The sequence below is a fragment of the Carassius carassius genome, chromosome 5 (assembly GCF_963082965.1).
Source record: "Carassius carassius chromosome 5, fCarCar2.1, whole genome shotgun sequence".
In the NCBI taxonomy this organism is placed as follows: Eukaryota; Metazoa; Chordata; class Actinopteri; order Cypriniformes; family Cyprinidae; genus Carassius; species Carassius carassius.
Window position 1 is genome coordinate 26,038,441 of NC_081759.1, and position 15,401 is coordinate 26,053,841.

General features: G+C 36.9%; 1 protein-coding gene across 12 annotated transcripts in view; it reads left to right on the top strand.

The window, feature by feature from the left end:
* The window catches only part of LOC132141079 (nuclear receptor corepressor 1-like), an 87,382-nt gene that overhangs the window by 449 nt on the left and 71,532 nt on the right, over window positions 1-15,401 (top strand). For 4 of the 12 annotated variants that reach the window (XM_059550279.1, XM_059550280.1, XM_059550282.1 and 1 more), the window contains exons 1-2: window positions 151-477; window positions 10,559-10,766. In XM_059550279.1, the coding sequence (XP_059406262.1) occupies window positions 10,659-10,766 (108 nt within the window). In that variant the 5' untranslated portion in view covers window positions 151-477; window positions 10,559-10,658. Of the gene's footprint in view, window positions 1-149; window positions 478-5,074; window positions 5,094-10,558; window positions 10,767-15,401 lie in introns of those variants that run through there. The other 8 variants (XM_059550273.1, XM_059550284.1, XM_059550276.1 and 5 more) reach the window with 4 other exon arrangements.

Below are 15,401 nucleotides of genomic sequence, written 5' to 3' on the forward strand. Positions count from 1 at the left end.
TATGTAAAACAATTATTAATAAGGGAATTGGTTCTTTTCTAAAAGATTATTTTAAATAATAAAACATATATTTCCTGTAATTCTTGTATAACAGTAATATACGGAGATAGAGGACTGGGTGGGGTGAAGGCCGCCTGTGGGGAGAGTTTGAACGTCACACCGTTTCATCCTGTTTGCTTGAGAAAAACTCTTTCACTTCGTCACCTCAGGTGCACCAGAGCTGCGCAAAATGCAAGTCATCGGGCATTCAACAAGAAGAAACCTTTACACTTGTGATGCATATTAATTTCTGGAGCAGAATCGTACAGAAAGCGACTTGAATTTATATCCACGACTCAGTGAGGACAAATAACTCGCCTGTGTTTGAAGTGTGTGAGTGCACGCGCAGTCTCACTGCCGACGAATTACATTACCGCACGTTTGAACCACACAGACTCACCTTTCAGCGCTTATTTGGGGTGTCTCTGAGGACATGAGGTGAGTGTATTTTTTAATGTCAATATATCTCGGCTGCTTTATGGTGAATTACACGCAGGCTAGTGAGAGCTGAGCGTTTATGCTCAAGATGGCGACGCGGGTTTGATAGCAAAGGTGAAACATTCAGCTAACGGCGCTTTCCCTTAGACTCTTTCCCGTCTCATTCTACACTGTATATTAATTTAGATGCTCTGTTTTGCGGTTGATTTGCATTTCTGTTTAGCCAATGCATTTATGTTATGTATGTGGTTTCCGGTTAAATAGTTTTCAGTAGCTTCCTGGGTAAGGCCATTAATGTGCGTTTATACCACAGCCTGGAGTTTACAGAAAATCATCACTAATGAAGTCTGCTCTTTCAAATAAAACATGAGCTGGGGCTTCTCATACATGTGGTATCCTGTTCTTGCATGTAAAACTAAACAGTCTGTAAATTCATGCTTGAAACGAGAATAATTGAATGCTGGATATAAAACCTGCTGCATGTGTCAGTTTTGCTGGCTGGTAATCACATAAAGTTTGGACTTGTGCACCTATATATGTTTCACAACTAATGACCGTTGTCTGTTAGGGAGTAATGTTGTAATTATCAACCTTAAAGATCACACGCTGATTACACATGGCTTGCTTGGAAGAAATAATCTGTTAGACAAAAGTTTATACACCTATATCTAAATACTCATATATTGCCCTTCTTCCCGTTTAAGTTTAGCACCCCTATACAAGCGTCATGCATAAGAGATAGATTTGTTTGCTTTCACAGTGGGTTCATTATAGGACACATATATTAACTGGAAAGTACCTTCCAGTATTTTAGTTCCAACCACCAACCCCTCATGACTGGTCAGTAGGGGTTGGCGATATGGCAAAATATCATGATTTTATCACGATTCTTTGTCATGTTGTTTTTACTTTTTGGAAGTTGTCTGAGCAGTACAGCCAAACAAAATCCCATTAGTTAATAGCAGATATTTAGGCCAAAATGAGTTAAGATGAAAATCTTTGTCATTATTTTATCTTTGTTATTAAACAAAAATAAGAAAAAAGATACACATTACAAATAAACATAAGAATAAAACAAACTGCTTTTTCATGTACAGTAGGTGTATTTAGTAGTATTGAATAAAAAATATAAAAAGGGAAAACCTATATACTTTAAACAATATATACATCAATTGTGCATTGATTCTTATGAAAGAAACCATATTAAAGGTCTTCAGTCAAGATCAGTGAGTGATTATTCTCTTTGTTTTTTGTTGTTTTATGTACATTTAGAGTTGTTTCCGATACTAGTATCGGAAATATCACCGATACCACAACAAATTCTGGCATCTGCATCGGCGAGTACATGAACCCATATACCGATCGATACCATTTTCTTAAACAAGACGTAGTTATGACCGCTAGCTTTGCCTAACCACTGCACGGTCAGAATGCATTACAAATACAAGAAGTTGTGCTGTGTTGACACAAGCAACCCCTGTTTAGAGCAGCGAAGAAGAAATGAAAACGCGTTAGCAGCACTGATCTATATATGACTGGATCGCTCATCGCATTCTAAACTGCCAACAGACAGTGAAGCCGCTTCTATATTATAGATCAGTGGTTAGCAATATGTCCGCTGTTTAGCAGTATTTCATACTGGACCAACCAGACAGTAAAACGGCGACTAGGGATGCCACAAGTACTGGCACTTCACCACCAAGTCGGTGCTGAAAATTAAAAAAATGTGATTATACCAGCGTCTCTGTAGTACCGGTAGTAAGTTACCGACTCCCGAGTGTATTCGGTACTCGCAGCTGCGTTCAGTCGCTTCCGCGTACATCTCTGTGGGTGACAGGCGCAGATGCGCAGGAACTCGCCGTTTTGTAGTCTCATGCCGTGTGTCACTATATGAGGACACGAATGCATAAACCATCACTTCATGAGAATTTACAGTTTCATTTGAGAAAACTGTCATATCATAAACACAGACACTCAAAGATCTTCATGGCAACCCATCAAAATAAATGTTCGGTTTAACGTGAGTAAATTGACAATATATTAAGCTACTGTTGTAGCCTACAGTAGATTTAGCTATGTCTCTATGTAGTAATAATAATACGTCTCTATTTATAATAATAATAATTATGCCTAGACAGTTGCTTGTTTTTTACTTGTTTTGTTGTAAAGAGATTATCTGATTAATATATCATTTTTTATATTCCTAGACTTATTTGTTGTAGTTTTTTTTATACAGATATATTGTAGAACTAAAATACCTTTTTTAGTTTGCGGTGTTAGATTTTTGGCTGCATTTTAAGTTTTTTTTTTTTCGCTTAAGAAAATAAATAATATTACTGTCAAATTCATGTCAGATAATAAAAATACTGTAATAAATACAGTAGTTCACCATGTATTTGTTCATGTTTTATTAAGGGATAAGTCTGAAGCACACCATAAAATAATTCTAGCAATTTACACAGGGCTAGTAGTCTATACAGCTGTATATACAGATTCACACTAGGGCTGGGCGATATGGAGCAAAAAATATATCTCGATATCTTTATAGGAAAAATAACCCCCCAAAAACTACTGCAAAAACAAATATGCCAAATATTACATGTTTAGGGCCCTATGATACATTTGATTTTTTTCTTCACCATATGTTTTATTGTTACCTAGTAGGGATGGGACGGTATGAAAATTTAATATCATGATTATAGTGACTAAAATTATCACGATTATCAATATTATCACGGTTTTGTTGAAACGAGATGAAAGTGTTCAAAAATAGTTGATGCTCACACTGAAAACATTTCAGCAAGTTTTATATTTAATAATCAACAAACAACTAATAAAACAAGCAACTCTATGCACTTAATTTAAAGAAAGATTAAATTCTGTGGCATTTCCTTCCTTACAATGAAAAGTGTAGAAGCATAGAAAAGCATAGAAAAGTCACTGACTTTCGCCAATCCTTCTAGAAAAAAAACAAAAAAAACATTGTGCGCTGCGCTTGCGTCAGACTGTTGCTGGCTGGACATGATTTAATAGTGAGCTATTAAAACCGCGATAATCAAACACGGTTTTAATGATAATTCATTTTTAAACGATATTACTAACCTTCAGCACATTTTATCACGGTTATCAATAAAACCGGTTATCGTCCCATCCCTATTACCTAGTTCTGTGTTTTAGCATGTGTAATTATTTAAATGCATAAAAACATCTTAATTAGTTAAAAAAATTCTTAAAATTGCCTTATTTGAAATGTTTTTTTCCTTTCAGACATTCTGTCCATTTAAATTTTTCTGGTTATCAAATGAAAGCATAAAACATTCATTTAATTTATCTTTTAATTATTTAAAATTAAGCAAACTTTATTTTTTGGTAAACAAAGGGGATTTACTATTAAAAATAAAACATGAAAGAAATGTTGTGTGATTATTCTTTAAAAAATTATGTTCGTTTCATTTTAATAGTAGTAATAGTAGTGGGCTATGTACATTCAAATACTTTTATTTTGACTGGTTTACCTTTACAGTTCTGTGTATGTGATACTACAGTCTAGGATATGATATGACGCTAGTTTTACTCAAATCAAACGGTCAGATGCTCATGAAGTGACTCTCAGCGCAGTTCTGGAGATGTTCCTCATGTGTTCACGTCTTTATTAGTGAGAGGAAAGACGCTGAAATCAGCGTGAGCGTCACGCGCGCTTCCGTGTGTTTAATGAATGAAGACGCGCTTCTGCGCCATTCATTAACACAGACACGCTGAACATGCAGGATTCATATTTAAATAGACTTTTCCAGGTTTATATTTGCAGATATTAGTCCATATTGCGATTTGATGTAAGTGCATGACCTACTTTTGATTAATTCATTCAAAATTTGACAAATTCCGTGACATTCCGCGTTAAACTGTAAATTCCATTTTTATGACTGGATTCCGCGATTCCGTCCGCATTTTCTGCATCGCGGAAATCATTGAGCCCTACAGTAGACATCTGCCTGCTGTTCGCCCCACACCTTAAAACCAAAATATCTCCATATAAAGGAGCCAGTTGTCCTCTTTTTTTTTTTACTTTTATTTATTTTATTTTTTTTTGACTAGTTCTCTACACGCGAGGGGAGGGGGGACAAAAGCAAGGAGGCGGGGGGTGAGCGAGCGGGGGCGAGCACAACACAGAGAAGGCAAACAAGGAAAGTGGAGGAATCAGAATTAAATATAAGCAATATATCGATATATACGATATGTAAAAATCCATATCGTGTTTAAAAAATATCTCGATATATTTTAAATATCGAGATATCGCCCACCCATAATACACACCCAGGTATCGGAATCAGTATCGGGAAGAGAAAAAGGGTATTGGAACATCTCTATGTACATTAAAAGAATAGTTCCCCCAAAAATTAAAATTCTGTCATCTGTCTGTCAATTCTGTCATAGTGTCTTATTTGTATACCATCATTTACTGACTCTCGTGTTGTTTTAAACCTGAATGAGATTCTTTTTTTTTTCAGTTGAATGTTATATTAAATTCAATGGGGACCAGCTATTGTTTGGTTACTCAAAATATCTTATTTTGTGTTTCGGACAATAAAGAAATAATTGCAGATTCAGGACAACATGTGAGTAAATAATGACAGAATTATAATTTTTGGATGAACTATCCCATTAATGACAAGCGGCAGCATGTTTCTTATCTTACTGTCCTTTTAAGAGCTGCACTCATCTAATATACAGGCACACACTCATTTTTTCTTCTCTCAGTTGTTTACTTTCACTTTAGACATATGCAACTGTGTTTATATGTAAACTTTACAGTATTAGCGCAATCAGATGCGATGCATAACTTAGTTCAGTAATTGTGCTCTATTTGACAGGCCTTTAGTGTGCGAGCGCTTCAGGTGTACGCACTGGAAAAGTGCATCAGAACAGTATGCATATGAAATGTTTAACCAGCAAGGCTTTAATACAAATCTCACACTTTTGTGATTGTGGATAAGTGCAGTGTTCTATGAGTGTAACTCTACTGCTGAGTTAACACTGATGTGAATGTTTTTTTCACTTTGTACTAGAATAATTTTCACTTGTAATAGAATAGCACCATACTATGATATTTCTCCAAAAGAAGATCGTAGAGACATCTTTATCATTCCCAATCGTCTGGTTAGTAGAGTGTGAAAGGTACTCTGATGAGATTTAGGGTAACATGTTTTAGCCAACTTTTGTTGTTGGTGAGTGTCAACTTCTGGCATGTCTAAATGTCGATTAGCATGCAGAAACCCCCTGAATGTGGTTTCAACACTTTTATTGTTAATGTGTTAATTAGGCTAGACTGCCATTAAAGCAGAAATTCACAGTAAACATGCATAACTGGATAGGATAAAAAAAAAAAGTTGCTGTCATTCACACGTACAGCCCAGACTTTGTACTGTTCTGTTCAAGGTGACAGACCTTGTTGATTTGCCTTTAGTGTGTAAAAGTTCATAAATGACTTCCAGAGCAATGCTGTTTGAAGGATAATAAAACGCCTCTCTCTATCATGACCCTGCAGAAGAACCCAGCTTTGTTTGCGGCGCCACTTGCAGCTTAATTAGGCTTTCCATCAGGAGAGATACAGTGTGTCTGTAAAGAGTGCCAGGCCTGTGTTTTTTTTCCATTTCTCAATGCAGTTGGGTTTTATAAGCGTTGGTTAATGTGCTGGCTGGGGGACAGTGGAGTGGAACACAGGACCTGTAACTGTTGTGCTGCCGTGTCTGTGGCCAAGCGTGGCACAGTAATGCTAGTGAGCAAGAAAGCACCAGAAAATGCTCGAGAGGCAAGCTGCCACGTTGACTAAATTTTGGAGGGGTTTCATTCCTTATGACTTTTATATATCCTCTCACTCATCCGTCTTGATAAAATAGTTTTTGTTGTTGTTTTAAATGATCTGATTATCAGTTAACTAATTATCATGTTCAGATGACTGGGCTACACTTGGGTTGTTTTGTTGCAGAGCGGTGCCTGTGAAGGCTATTGTGGTTTGTAGAGATGTTCAAGGATTCCAAATCTGTACAAGACATAGGACTGCATGATTATGACAAAAAGCATAATTGTTGATTATTCCCTTAAAATTGTATTTGTGGTTATTAATTATGATTAATCAAAAACCACAATTTACATTGAATTATCTTTATACCATTGTTTGATGCAACTGCATGCCATATTATTTTATGGAAATAAACAACTTATCCCTCTAACTGAATTTTTTTAGTGCTTTTCTATAGTATTAAGCCTCTAATGTCAACTATAAATCGGATTGGTACCTTCTTTAAATTATTATAATACCATATGTTCACTTTTTTTATGTTATATTAAAATAATGGGGGAAAACTCTTAAGATAACGTAGAAAGAAAATAAAAACACGTCTTAAGCATGCAGAATAACACAAGTGGACTATGAATGATTAATTGATGCTTTGAATGATTAAGTAATTGTGGCATCCATAATTGTAATTGCGATAGAATTTGATTAATTGTGCAGCCCTACATAGATACCAAAAAAATGTGTTCAAGTCAGTGTGAAATGGAAATTCACCCTATCTGTTTTCTGATTCATTCATATGTTTCCTTTTTTCTTCTTCATTTTTTTCTTTATTTTGTTTTAATGCAACCTTTTAATTTTTCATGAAAAAAAATATCATAGCAGGATATTCCGGTCCAGACCTTAATATCTGCCTCCAATACACCGTTTATTTCCTTCAGGAAAATACCAATGACGCATTTTAATTGGAGATGAGAATCATGATGTCATTTTTCTCCTGATGTCAAATCCTGGTGTTAAAATAATAAGTTAATTTGGAGTTTTGAAGCTTGCAGTATGTTTTTGATTAACTTCTTATATATGTGTCAATATCAAGAACATTTTGATTGTCCATCTCATGACCCATTTATAGGGATCGTTCATACAAAAGTGCTGTCATTTAGCCCAGCCTCATGTTGTTCTAAACTTGTATGACTTTATCTCGTCTGTGGAACATAAGAGAAGATATTTAGAAGAATATTGGACAGCATTAGCTTTTAATTGTATGAAGGAAAAGACACTGAGATGTTCTGATGAAAAAAAAAAAGTTTTGTGATTTAATTAACATTTTTGGGTGAACTGACCCTTTAAGATTGGCCAACAGAGAGACTCCCTCTGGGCGAGTTTGCCATTTAATGCTGATCTATGTTGATCCTCCTCTTCCCTAATGTAATCTTGAGCATCCAAACTGATCTCAGATCATTATTATAGTTAAGTTTATACAGAAAGCAGAAAGAATGAATGTGGATCTTTCAGTGTTAATTTATTTTTATTTTTATAAAGAGTTTTGTCTTTGCTTGACGCATCATGTCCAGAATGGAAGTTTAGTGATTCTTCTCTATAGTGGTGTTGATGGGGCCAAATGATATCAGTGTGACAGGTGTTTCTGACAAATCCTGGATTTTGTAGGATGTGGGAGTCTCCTGCTTTGTCTGCTCTCCTGTGCTGAATATTTAGCCATTTAGTTTCATCGTGAGGTTTAATTTATAGATGAAGTTTCAGTTTTTGGCGAACTCTGCCTTAAGTTAGTGTGCTAGTTTAGTGCCATTCACTTTGTGAATCACTTTTGATTTAGCCTGAGGCATATTTTGTGGGGAAGTGATAAATATAAATGTTATATTTCTGGCATGAATGGAAGCAATACGATGGAGGTGTGTGTTGATGAAAGAATGATTGAAAGGTATAAAAGTGAAGTGTGGACATATCAAACAATATGTCTGCTGTATCTCCTCCTGAATAGGTCTTGCTCAGGCTCTGACAGATAAGCATTTGAAAGGGTGTATGGAAAATCCCATCCACACACATTCTGAATGGAGAAGGAGTCGGCCTGCTCCAGTCATAGAGATTCCTGCTGACTGATTTGGATATGCAAACAGACTTATGTGTTGGTAGATGGGACAGAGGTCTTATGTATAGAAGCATTATCCGTGATCTCTAAAAGCCAAATAACTGCTCTTGACCTTTTGAACTGATATGAAAAGGTCTTCGCGAAACGCACTAAATATTTATTTTGGGGATATACAAAATATTGCATTTAGCTAGTAGTTAAACAAAATGGTAATACATGCACATGTATGGTTCAGCGTGTGCTGTGATGTTAATACATTGACTTGAATAGAGGAACAGAAGTTACCCCAGCTGTAATTGGGTTTACTGTTGTTGCATTTTGCTCAAGCAGTGTTTATTTGAGAAATAGATTACATTGTTTTAATGTTTACATTACCATTTTAAAGGTTCACTCAGAAATGAAAATGCTACTTGTTCTCATGTTGTTCCAAACCTGTATAACTTTAATTTGTAATCTTCTGTGGACCATACAATGCAAATCAAAAACTGTTCTCCCCAAAATCATCTTATGTGTTCCATGTCATAAAGGTTTGAAATGACATGAGGTTTATAATATTAAAATGAGAATTTAATATTAATATAAATTTCAACTATTGTGTTCAGTAATTGCTATTAAATATTGCTTTGAAATTTCACTGCTTTTGTTATTGAGTACTGAAATTTGTTATGGTTCCATGTTTGGCTGGGACAACGCGTCGAGGTCATCGATGACGTCGACGCAAAAAATACGTCGACGCAAAATATGCGCATCGATTCGTCGACCTGTTTTTATTTATCTAAAAAACGTTTGCAAAACGTTTACCTTATGTGCACTGAATATACGCGATGGCCGGATCAACATTCTGTCCAACGTTATATAACCAATCCAGGGGTTTTTCTGCATTGATCTTTTTTTTTGGCGGGTGTCAAAGCCTTATTTGATCGGTGAGTGACAGTGACAGGGCGCGTACGAGAGAGAGCCCCGGCTGCGCGCGCACTCACAGTCTTCAAACAACACGAGCGCTTCTTGCTCTCTCCCTCCCTTGTGCATATTAATCAAAATCATTAGACACGATAGAAAAAGGGCGGAACGCCAAAGTTTCACGCGCAGTTTCACTCACAGTCTTCAAACTACACGAGCGCTCTCTCTCTCTCTTCCCCCACCCCTCGTGAATATTAACCAAAATCATTAGACACGATAGAAAAAGGGCGGAACGCCAAAGTTTCACGTGGAGCAATCAGAGATTTTTTTTTTCTCCATGACAGGCTGCTGGCTCCCACTGTTAAATTTTTTATTTTTATTTTGGAAAAGCACTCTCTGTATTAGCTTAAAGCCCTAAAGTTTACATTGGTTACTGTATTCTTTCAATTGCTCTAAACAAGTATTTTGGGTGACCTTTTTTATTGAACGCTAGACATCAAGTTGTTGTTATTTTCATCTGAAAGAACTTCTTTTTTCAGTAAGCTAGGCCCTATGTGTTCAGTAAGCTTGCTTCAGTAAGCTATGTGTTTTCAAGGCTTCAAGGTTTTATTGAATGCTATCTCTATACAAGTGAAAAGTAATGCATTCTTAGTCAGTCTTTTATTTTGTAATTTTAAGAGCGATAAACATATATTGCAATGTTAAGGAATTCATGTTTTTTTCATTCAGATATGTAAATCAACATGTATAAATTGTTAGTAGTCAATTAATGGGGAGATAATCGAAATCGAATCGGCCCGGAAAAATTAATCGGTAGATTAATCGATGCATCGAAAAAATAATCGCTAGATTAATCGTTTAAAAAAATAATCGTTTATCCCAGCCCTAGTTCCATGAGTAGTGAAGTGAGCTAAAGGAACCTAAAAGACAACAGCAGAAAGGCAAAGTCATTGAGAATTGAGTCATTCTTGAGAAGACCGGTGCCACATGATGCAGTCCTTTTCTTTGATGTGCTTTGTGTCGAAATTTTAACATCATTACAAATCTCATGGGCTTGTTAGAATCAAAATGTCTTTTGTTCAGGAAGCCAGAACTTTTTTTCTGGAAAACCAAGCAGAACACTTGCATAGCAATCCTGTGAAACAAAGCATGTTCCGTCACTAGAAATGGCTGCCAATTGGTCGCACTCACTGTACTCATTGTACTCAAGACTCCTTCAGAATATTTGGCTCATGAAATGTTCTGATGTTTCCTTCTCTTTCTCTCTCTCTCTTCCTCAGGTGGTTTAGCCGCACAATCATGCCAACGTTGAGCCCGTGATTGAGTAGCAGTGCTCCAGGCCCCGTCTGAGCCTCCAGCACCCAACCAGACAGCTGCAGCATGTCTAGTTCAGGCTTTCCCCCCAGCCAGGGGTCCTTCAGCAGCGAGCAGAGCCGTTACCCTCCTCACTCAGTGCAGTACACTTTCAGCTCCACACGCCACCCGTCGGTTAGTACCACACACACTCCTACCTGCACCTCACATTACTCTGAGACAAACCACATAACAAGAATGCTGCTAAAGTAGAACAGTAACTGCAACTTTGCTGTTCTAGTGTCAGTCACACTTTGAAATTGTTAATTTTTGTGTGTACAGTGCAGATCCTGAACCACTAGGCTTGAACCACCTATTCTTGGCAACAGAGCAGTCATAAATATTGCTGAAAGCAGCTATTACACATCCTTAGTTTAATCAGAGCGGTTTTTGGTAAAGTTTATAAACAGGAAAAGGGCATAACATCCTCTGTTTAGCCTGAAATGTCAACACCTTGTGTAGGATGTTAATACCACCAACCCATGTGTTTTAAACCTACATTAGTTCTAGACATGCAGATATCCTACTGTCTCTTTTCCTCTGCTGTCATTTCCTCTCTAAAAGTGAGATGTATGTGACAAAAAAGCTTAGCTACTGCACACAGCTTAACTTCTTTCTCCTAACAGCCAGACCATCCCACTTAATTGTTCACCTCTGTATCGCGAGTGCTGTGTCATGGGGCGTTCGCACGTACAGACGTTTTATTGCTAGAGTGAATGTAATAAGATTTGTAGTAAGCATTTCTACTGCTCAATGATCTTAAGTTATTAATGGGCCCACAACCCTTGAAAATATGACCTCAAACGGGATGCAATGCTGGTGACATGAGCAGTTCAGTGCACCTGTTGAGTTGAATCAGATTCAGACCACACAGAATAGCTGTTTGTAATGCCCTATCAGACAATAACATGTTACTTTAATACAGCAATTTTTATTCTTTAAAATGATCAAATAATTTAACGTTTATGCAAGAGATAGGAATACACTACATGATTGTATACATACAATGTATTCACAATATACAAATTAGACTTTTAATGATTTTACTGATTTAATTACGGCTGCTTGTACTTACTGCTGGTGTTTCTTTTTTGTTTTATCATAAAATAATACTTCTGATTTGGCCCATCAAAGTTTAAATCGCATCTGATAAGCATGAGTCCTTGTATGTTTCGCAATGATTACATGTGTATTAGGTCAGTAGGCGGACTTTTTTGGCTGCTTGAACACATTTGATCACCTCAACGTCTACACCACGAAAGCAATTCAGTCGAATGTGTTTTCAACTACCTCTGGAAGTGGTCGAAAGTCGACAAGCTCAAAACTTTTCACACCCCGTTTACATCTGTATTTAGCGTTGTCCATTTGTGGGCCGATGGACCAAAACGCATCTTAATACCAAGTGTAAACAGGGACAAAGATAAATGTATCATCATATATCCTGCGCTGCGCTGCACTTGTTAGCATTCACACAGAAGGAGCTCCGGCAATTTTCAGAGACCAACTTGCAGTGTGAAAGGGACTAGAGTGGCAGACACAAGCAGGACAGAGCCCATTTCTTGTCTCTTTTCTTATTTTCTCGTAATATTCCGATGCACTTGATTTTGCACTGTTTGTAAATGGTCAGAAAAGCAAATGATATCTTTTGCACATGATATCTTTTGCACAAGCAGGAAATTTATATTGAAAGTTGCGCTGCTGGGGAAAGTTAATCTGAATGACCAACTTGTTAATGCACTATACCATATGCAGCCACATGTGATATGCAGAAAAAATACATAACCAAGAAATGAATTAGTAAATCTAATTAGCCTCAATTTAAAGAAATAGCTCACAAAAATATTATGTTATTAATTACTCACTCTCGTGTTGTTCCAAACCTTTAAGACCTTTGTTCATTTTTAAAAACAAAGAATTAAGATATTTTTGATGGAATCTGAGAGCTCTCTGACCCTCCCATAGACAGCAAGGATCCTAACACGATCAAGGCTCAGAAACGTAGCAAGGACATTAAGATAATCCATGTGACATCAGTGGATCAACCATAATTTTATGAAGCTACGAGAATACTTTTTGTGTGCAAAGAAAGCAAAAATAATGACTTTATTCAGCAATTCGTCTCCTCCTTGTCACCCTGTAGTGCCATTTATGGAGAGTATCACATACGTATGCAGCGTATGCCATGTATATACGCGGATACATTATTTACGTTGTATACACTTTGATCTGTATGTAAACAACGTATCCGCATACATGCCTTGTTTCCGTATGTGATACTCTCTAAAATGGCAAGTGACACTCATGCAGTTGTTGCGCAATAGCTTACACGCAACACAACAGTTTCTCAAGCAAGTGGCAAAACATTTAAAGGAGTCATGACCCACAATTTTCACTTTTCCACGAGAATCAATGTATGTTATGATTGCCTAACGATTATACACTGGCCGGGAAGCCGATATTTAAAAGTGAAGCGTTTGTTTACCTCAGGGTTTGTTAAATAGCCCACGTGCACGCGCACTCAAATACGAGATTTTGATTTCTTCCCCGTCTTGACGTCAGTACTTAGTATATATGCAAGCGTGTTTCATATGTGTGCGTGAATGAAGTTTGATTTAAGCCCTAAACGGCGCTGGCCGGGAAGCCGGTCGCGTTACCTGCGGTGTCAACCCCCCTCCTTCCTGCAACCAATCAACGTGCTCCTCATTTGCATTATTATAATGACTGTCCACGACAGCCAAAATATCGCATCAGATCTCGCGAGACAATAATGCCTACAGATATAAGGGTCTGAGGAGCTCTGTGTTTATTTTTTTTCCAATTTTCTTTTTTAGAAGGGCCTGAAAGACTATAATACAGCAGTAGGTATCCAAGGTAATACGAGGGTATGACTCCTTTAATCACAAACATTCTAAATTAAAACTTACCACTGCAGAAATAGCCAGCTCGACTGCTTTTTTAATGAAGAAATCTGAATTGTACATCACCTTCTGCATTATAATTATTTTACCAGTGCTGGACAGAGACTGAGACTGCACTACTGCAAGTCATGCCAATACTCTGATGGCAGGTGTGTCATCAGCTTGAGATCGTTTTTTCAAGATCTGCCTTTTTAGAGACCGCTGATAAAACATCCCAAAGCGATTATCAGCCGATAGTGTTCGGTAGCCGATAAGTCAGAGTACCCCTAATTTTTACTCCTCTTTTTTTTTTTTTTTAGCTAGTGAAATTGTTTTGGGGCAACTTGATTTAGTAAGCAGAATGATTTGTTGATGGCACCGGTAAACTGTAGAGCAGTGATTTTGACATTAGCTTTTCCTTTGTCTTTTCTTAGTCAACAACAGTGTCTCTCAGGAGATAATGATCAAGTTTTCTCCAGTATCTTCACTCCTATTAGTAGTGGTTGCATCATGTATACTAATTGACATAATGAATGCATTGCCAACTATTTCTGCTGCTCATGTCTCTGGAAATCGCCAGCTCTCATTGATATTGAGTGATGGGCAACGTTGTATGTGTAAACGCCCCTATATGCTTATTTTCTCTCTTTTCTTCTTCCTCAACATCCCTTTCTGTCTCAAATGAAAGGAGGCCAGAAATGGCTGGGCCTCAACATTCTAAATCAATTTGGTTATCACTGTAGAAAAGCAGAAATAAACAAACCCCAGCTGTTCTCTCTCTTTACGCTTTTTCTCTTTATTTCACATCTTTTTTTTTTTTAGTTTATTTATATAGCACATTTCGTACACAATGGTAATTCAAAGTGCTTTACATAAAAGAAAGTAAAATTATAGTAAAATCATGAAGAAAATAATCACAAAGATTAAACAAGCAATTAAATTTTTTTTTACACATTTCCTGTTTGCAGACACAGACATGGCCATGCTTGTTCTGGGGTTGTTAGCAGTTTAGAAGCGCCTCTAACACAGATGGTCATGAAGTGTGAATGGCTTCTAGAGGAAATCTGATGTCTGTCTATTTCAGTGAGGTGACCTCATACCAGCAGATCTTGCAGTAATCCTGCTGTACCACAGCCAACTCAGACAACTGTGATCCCGTTGTCACCATTTAGCCATACAAAACCGTGCCTCAGTATTCATTTTATAACATGAAACTCTGGGCATGTTTTTCTAAATGATAAAAACACTCAAACTTAAAAACACTAAAATAACTTGTTTGGAATTTGAGTTTTCATTAGTTGAATAGACCTAAAAATCAACATAGTTAATCATGAATAAGACGGACAACTTTGATCTGAGAGTTATTCAAATTGATTAGCTGATTTTAAGATGCGCTTGAACTGATATTAGTCACTGTTCATTGTCTCAGTTGTAAGAGCTGTGCACAGCAGTGTCATTAATAATGACTGTAATTACAAAGAGTTATTATTGTAACTGCTTTTAACTCACTACTGCTTTACCCTTTGTTTGTGATTAAAGCCCAAAGTGTTCTTTGGTTTGCTCCCTTTAAAATATATAACATTTGATAATGTTCCTGTGGCTCAGTGGTAGAGAATTATGTTAGCAGTGCAAAAGGTTGTGAGTTCAATTCCCAGGGAACACACATACTGATTAAAACAATTGTTTTGGATAGGTGTCTGCTAAATGCATAAATGTAAATGTAATGTGTGTGAATGCAGGCAGTTGACACATGCTCTAGAAAGCATGATCTTTGTGTAGCGTCTGCTCTTTTTTTCTCCAGAAGTTATGATGGATAAAAATGTCTTTGTACTCTTTTAAAATGACGTTGCTGCTATCTCGTAACACTCACACA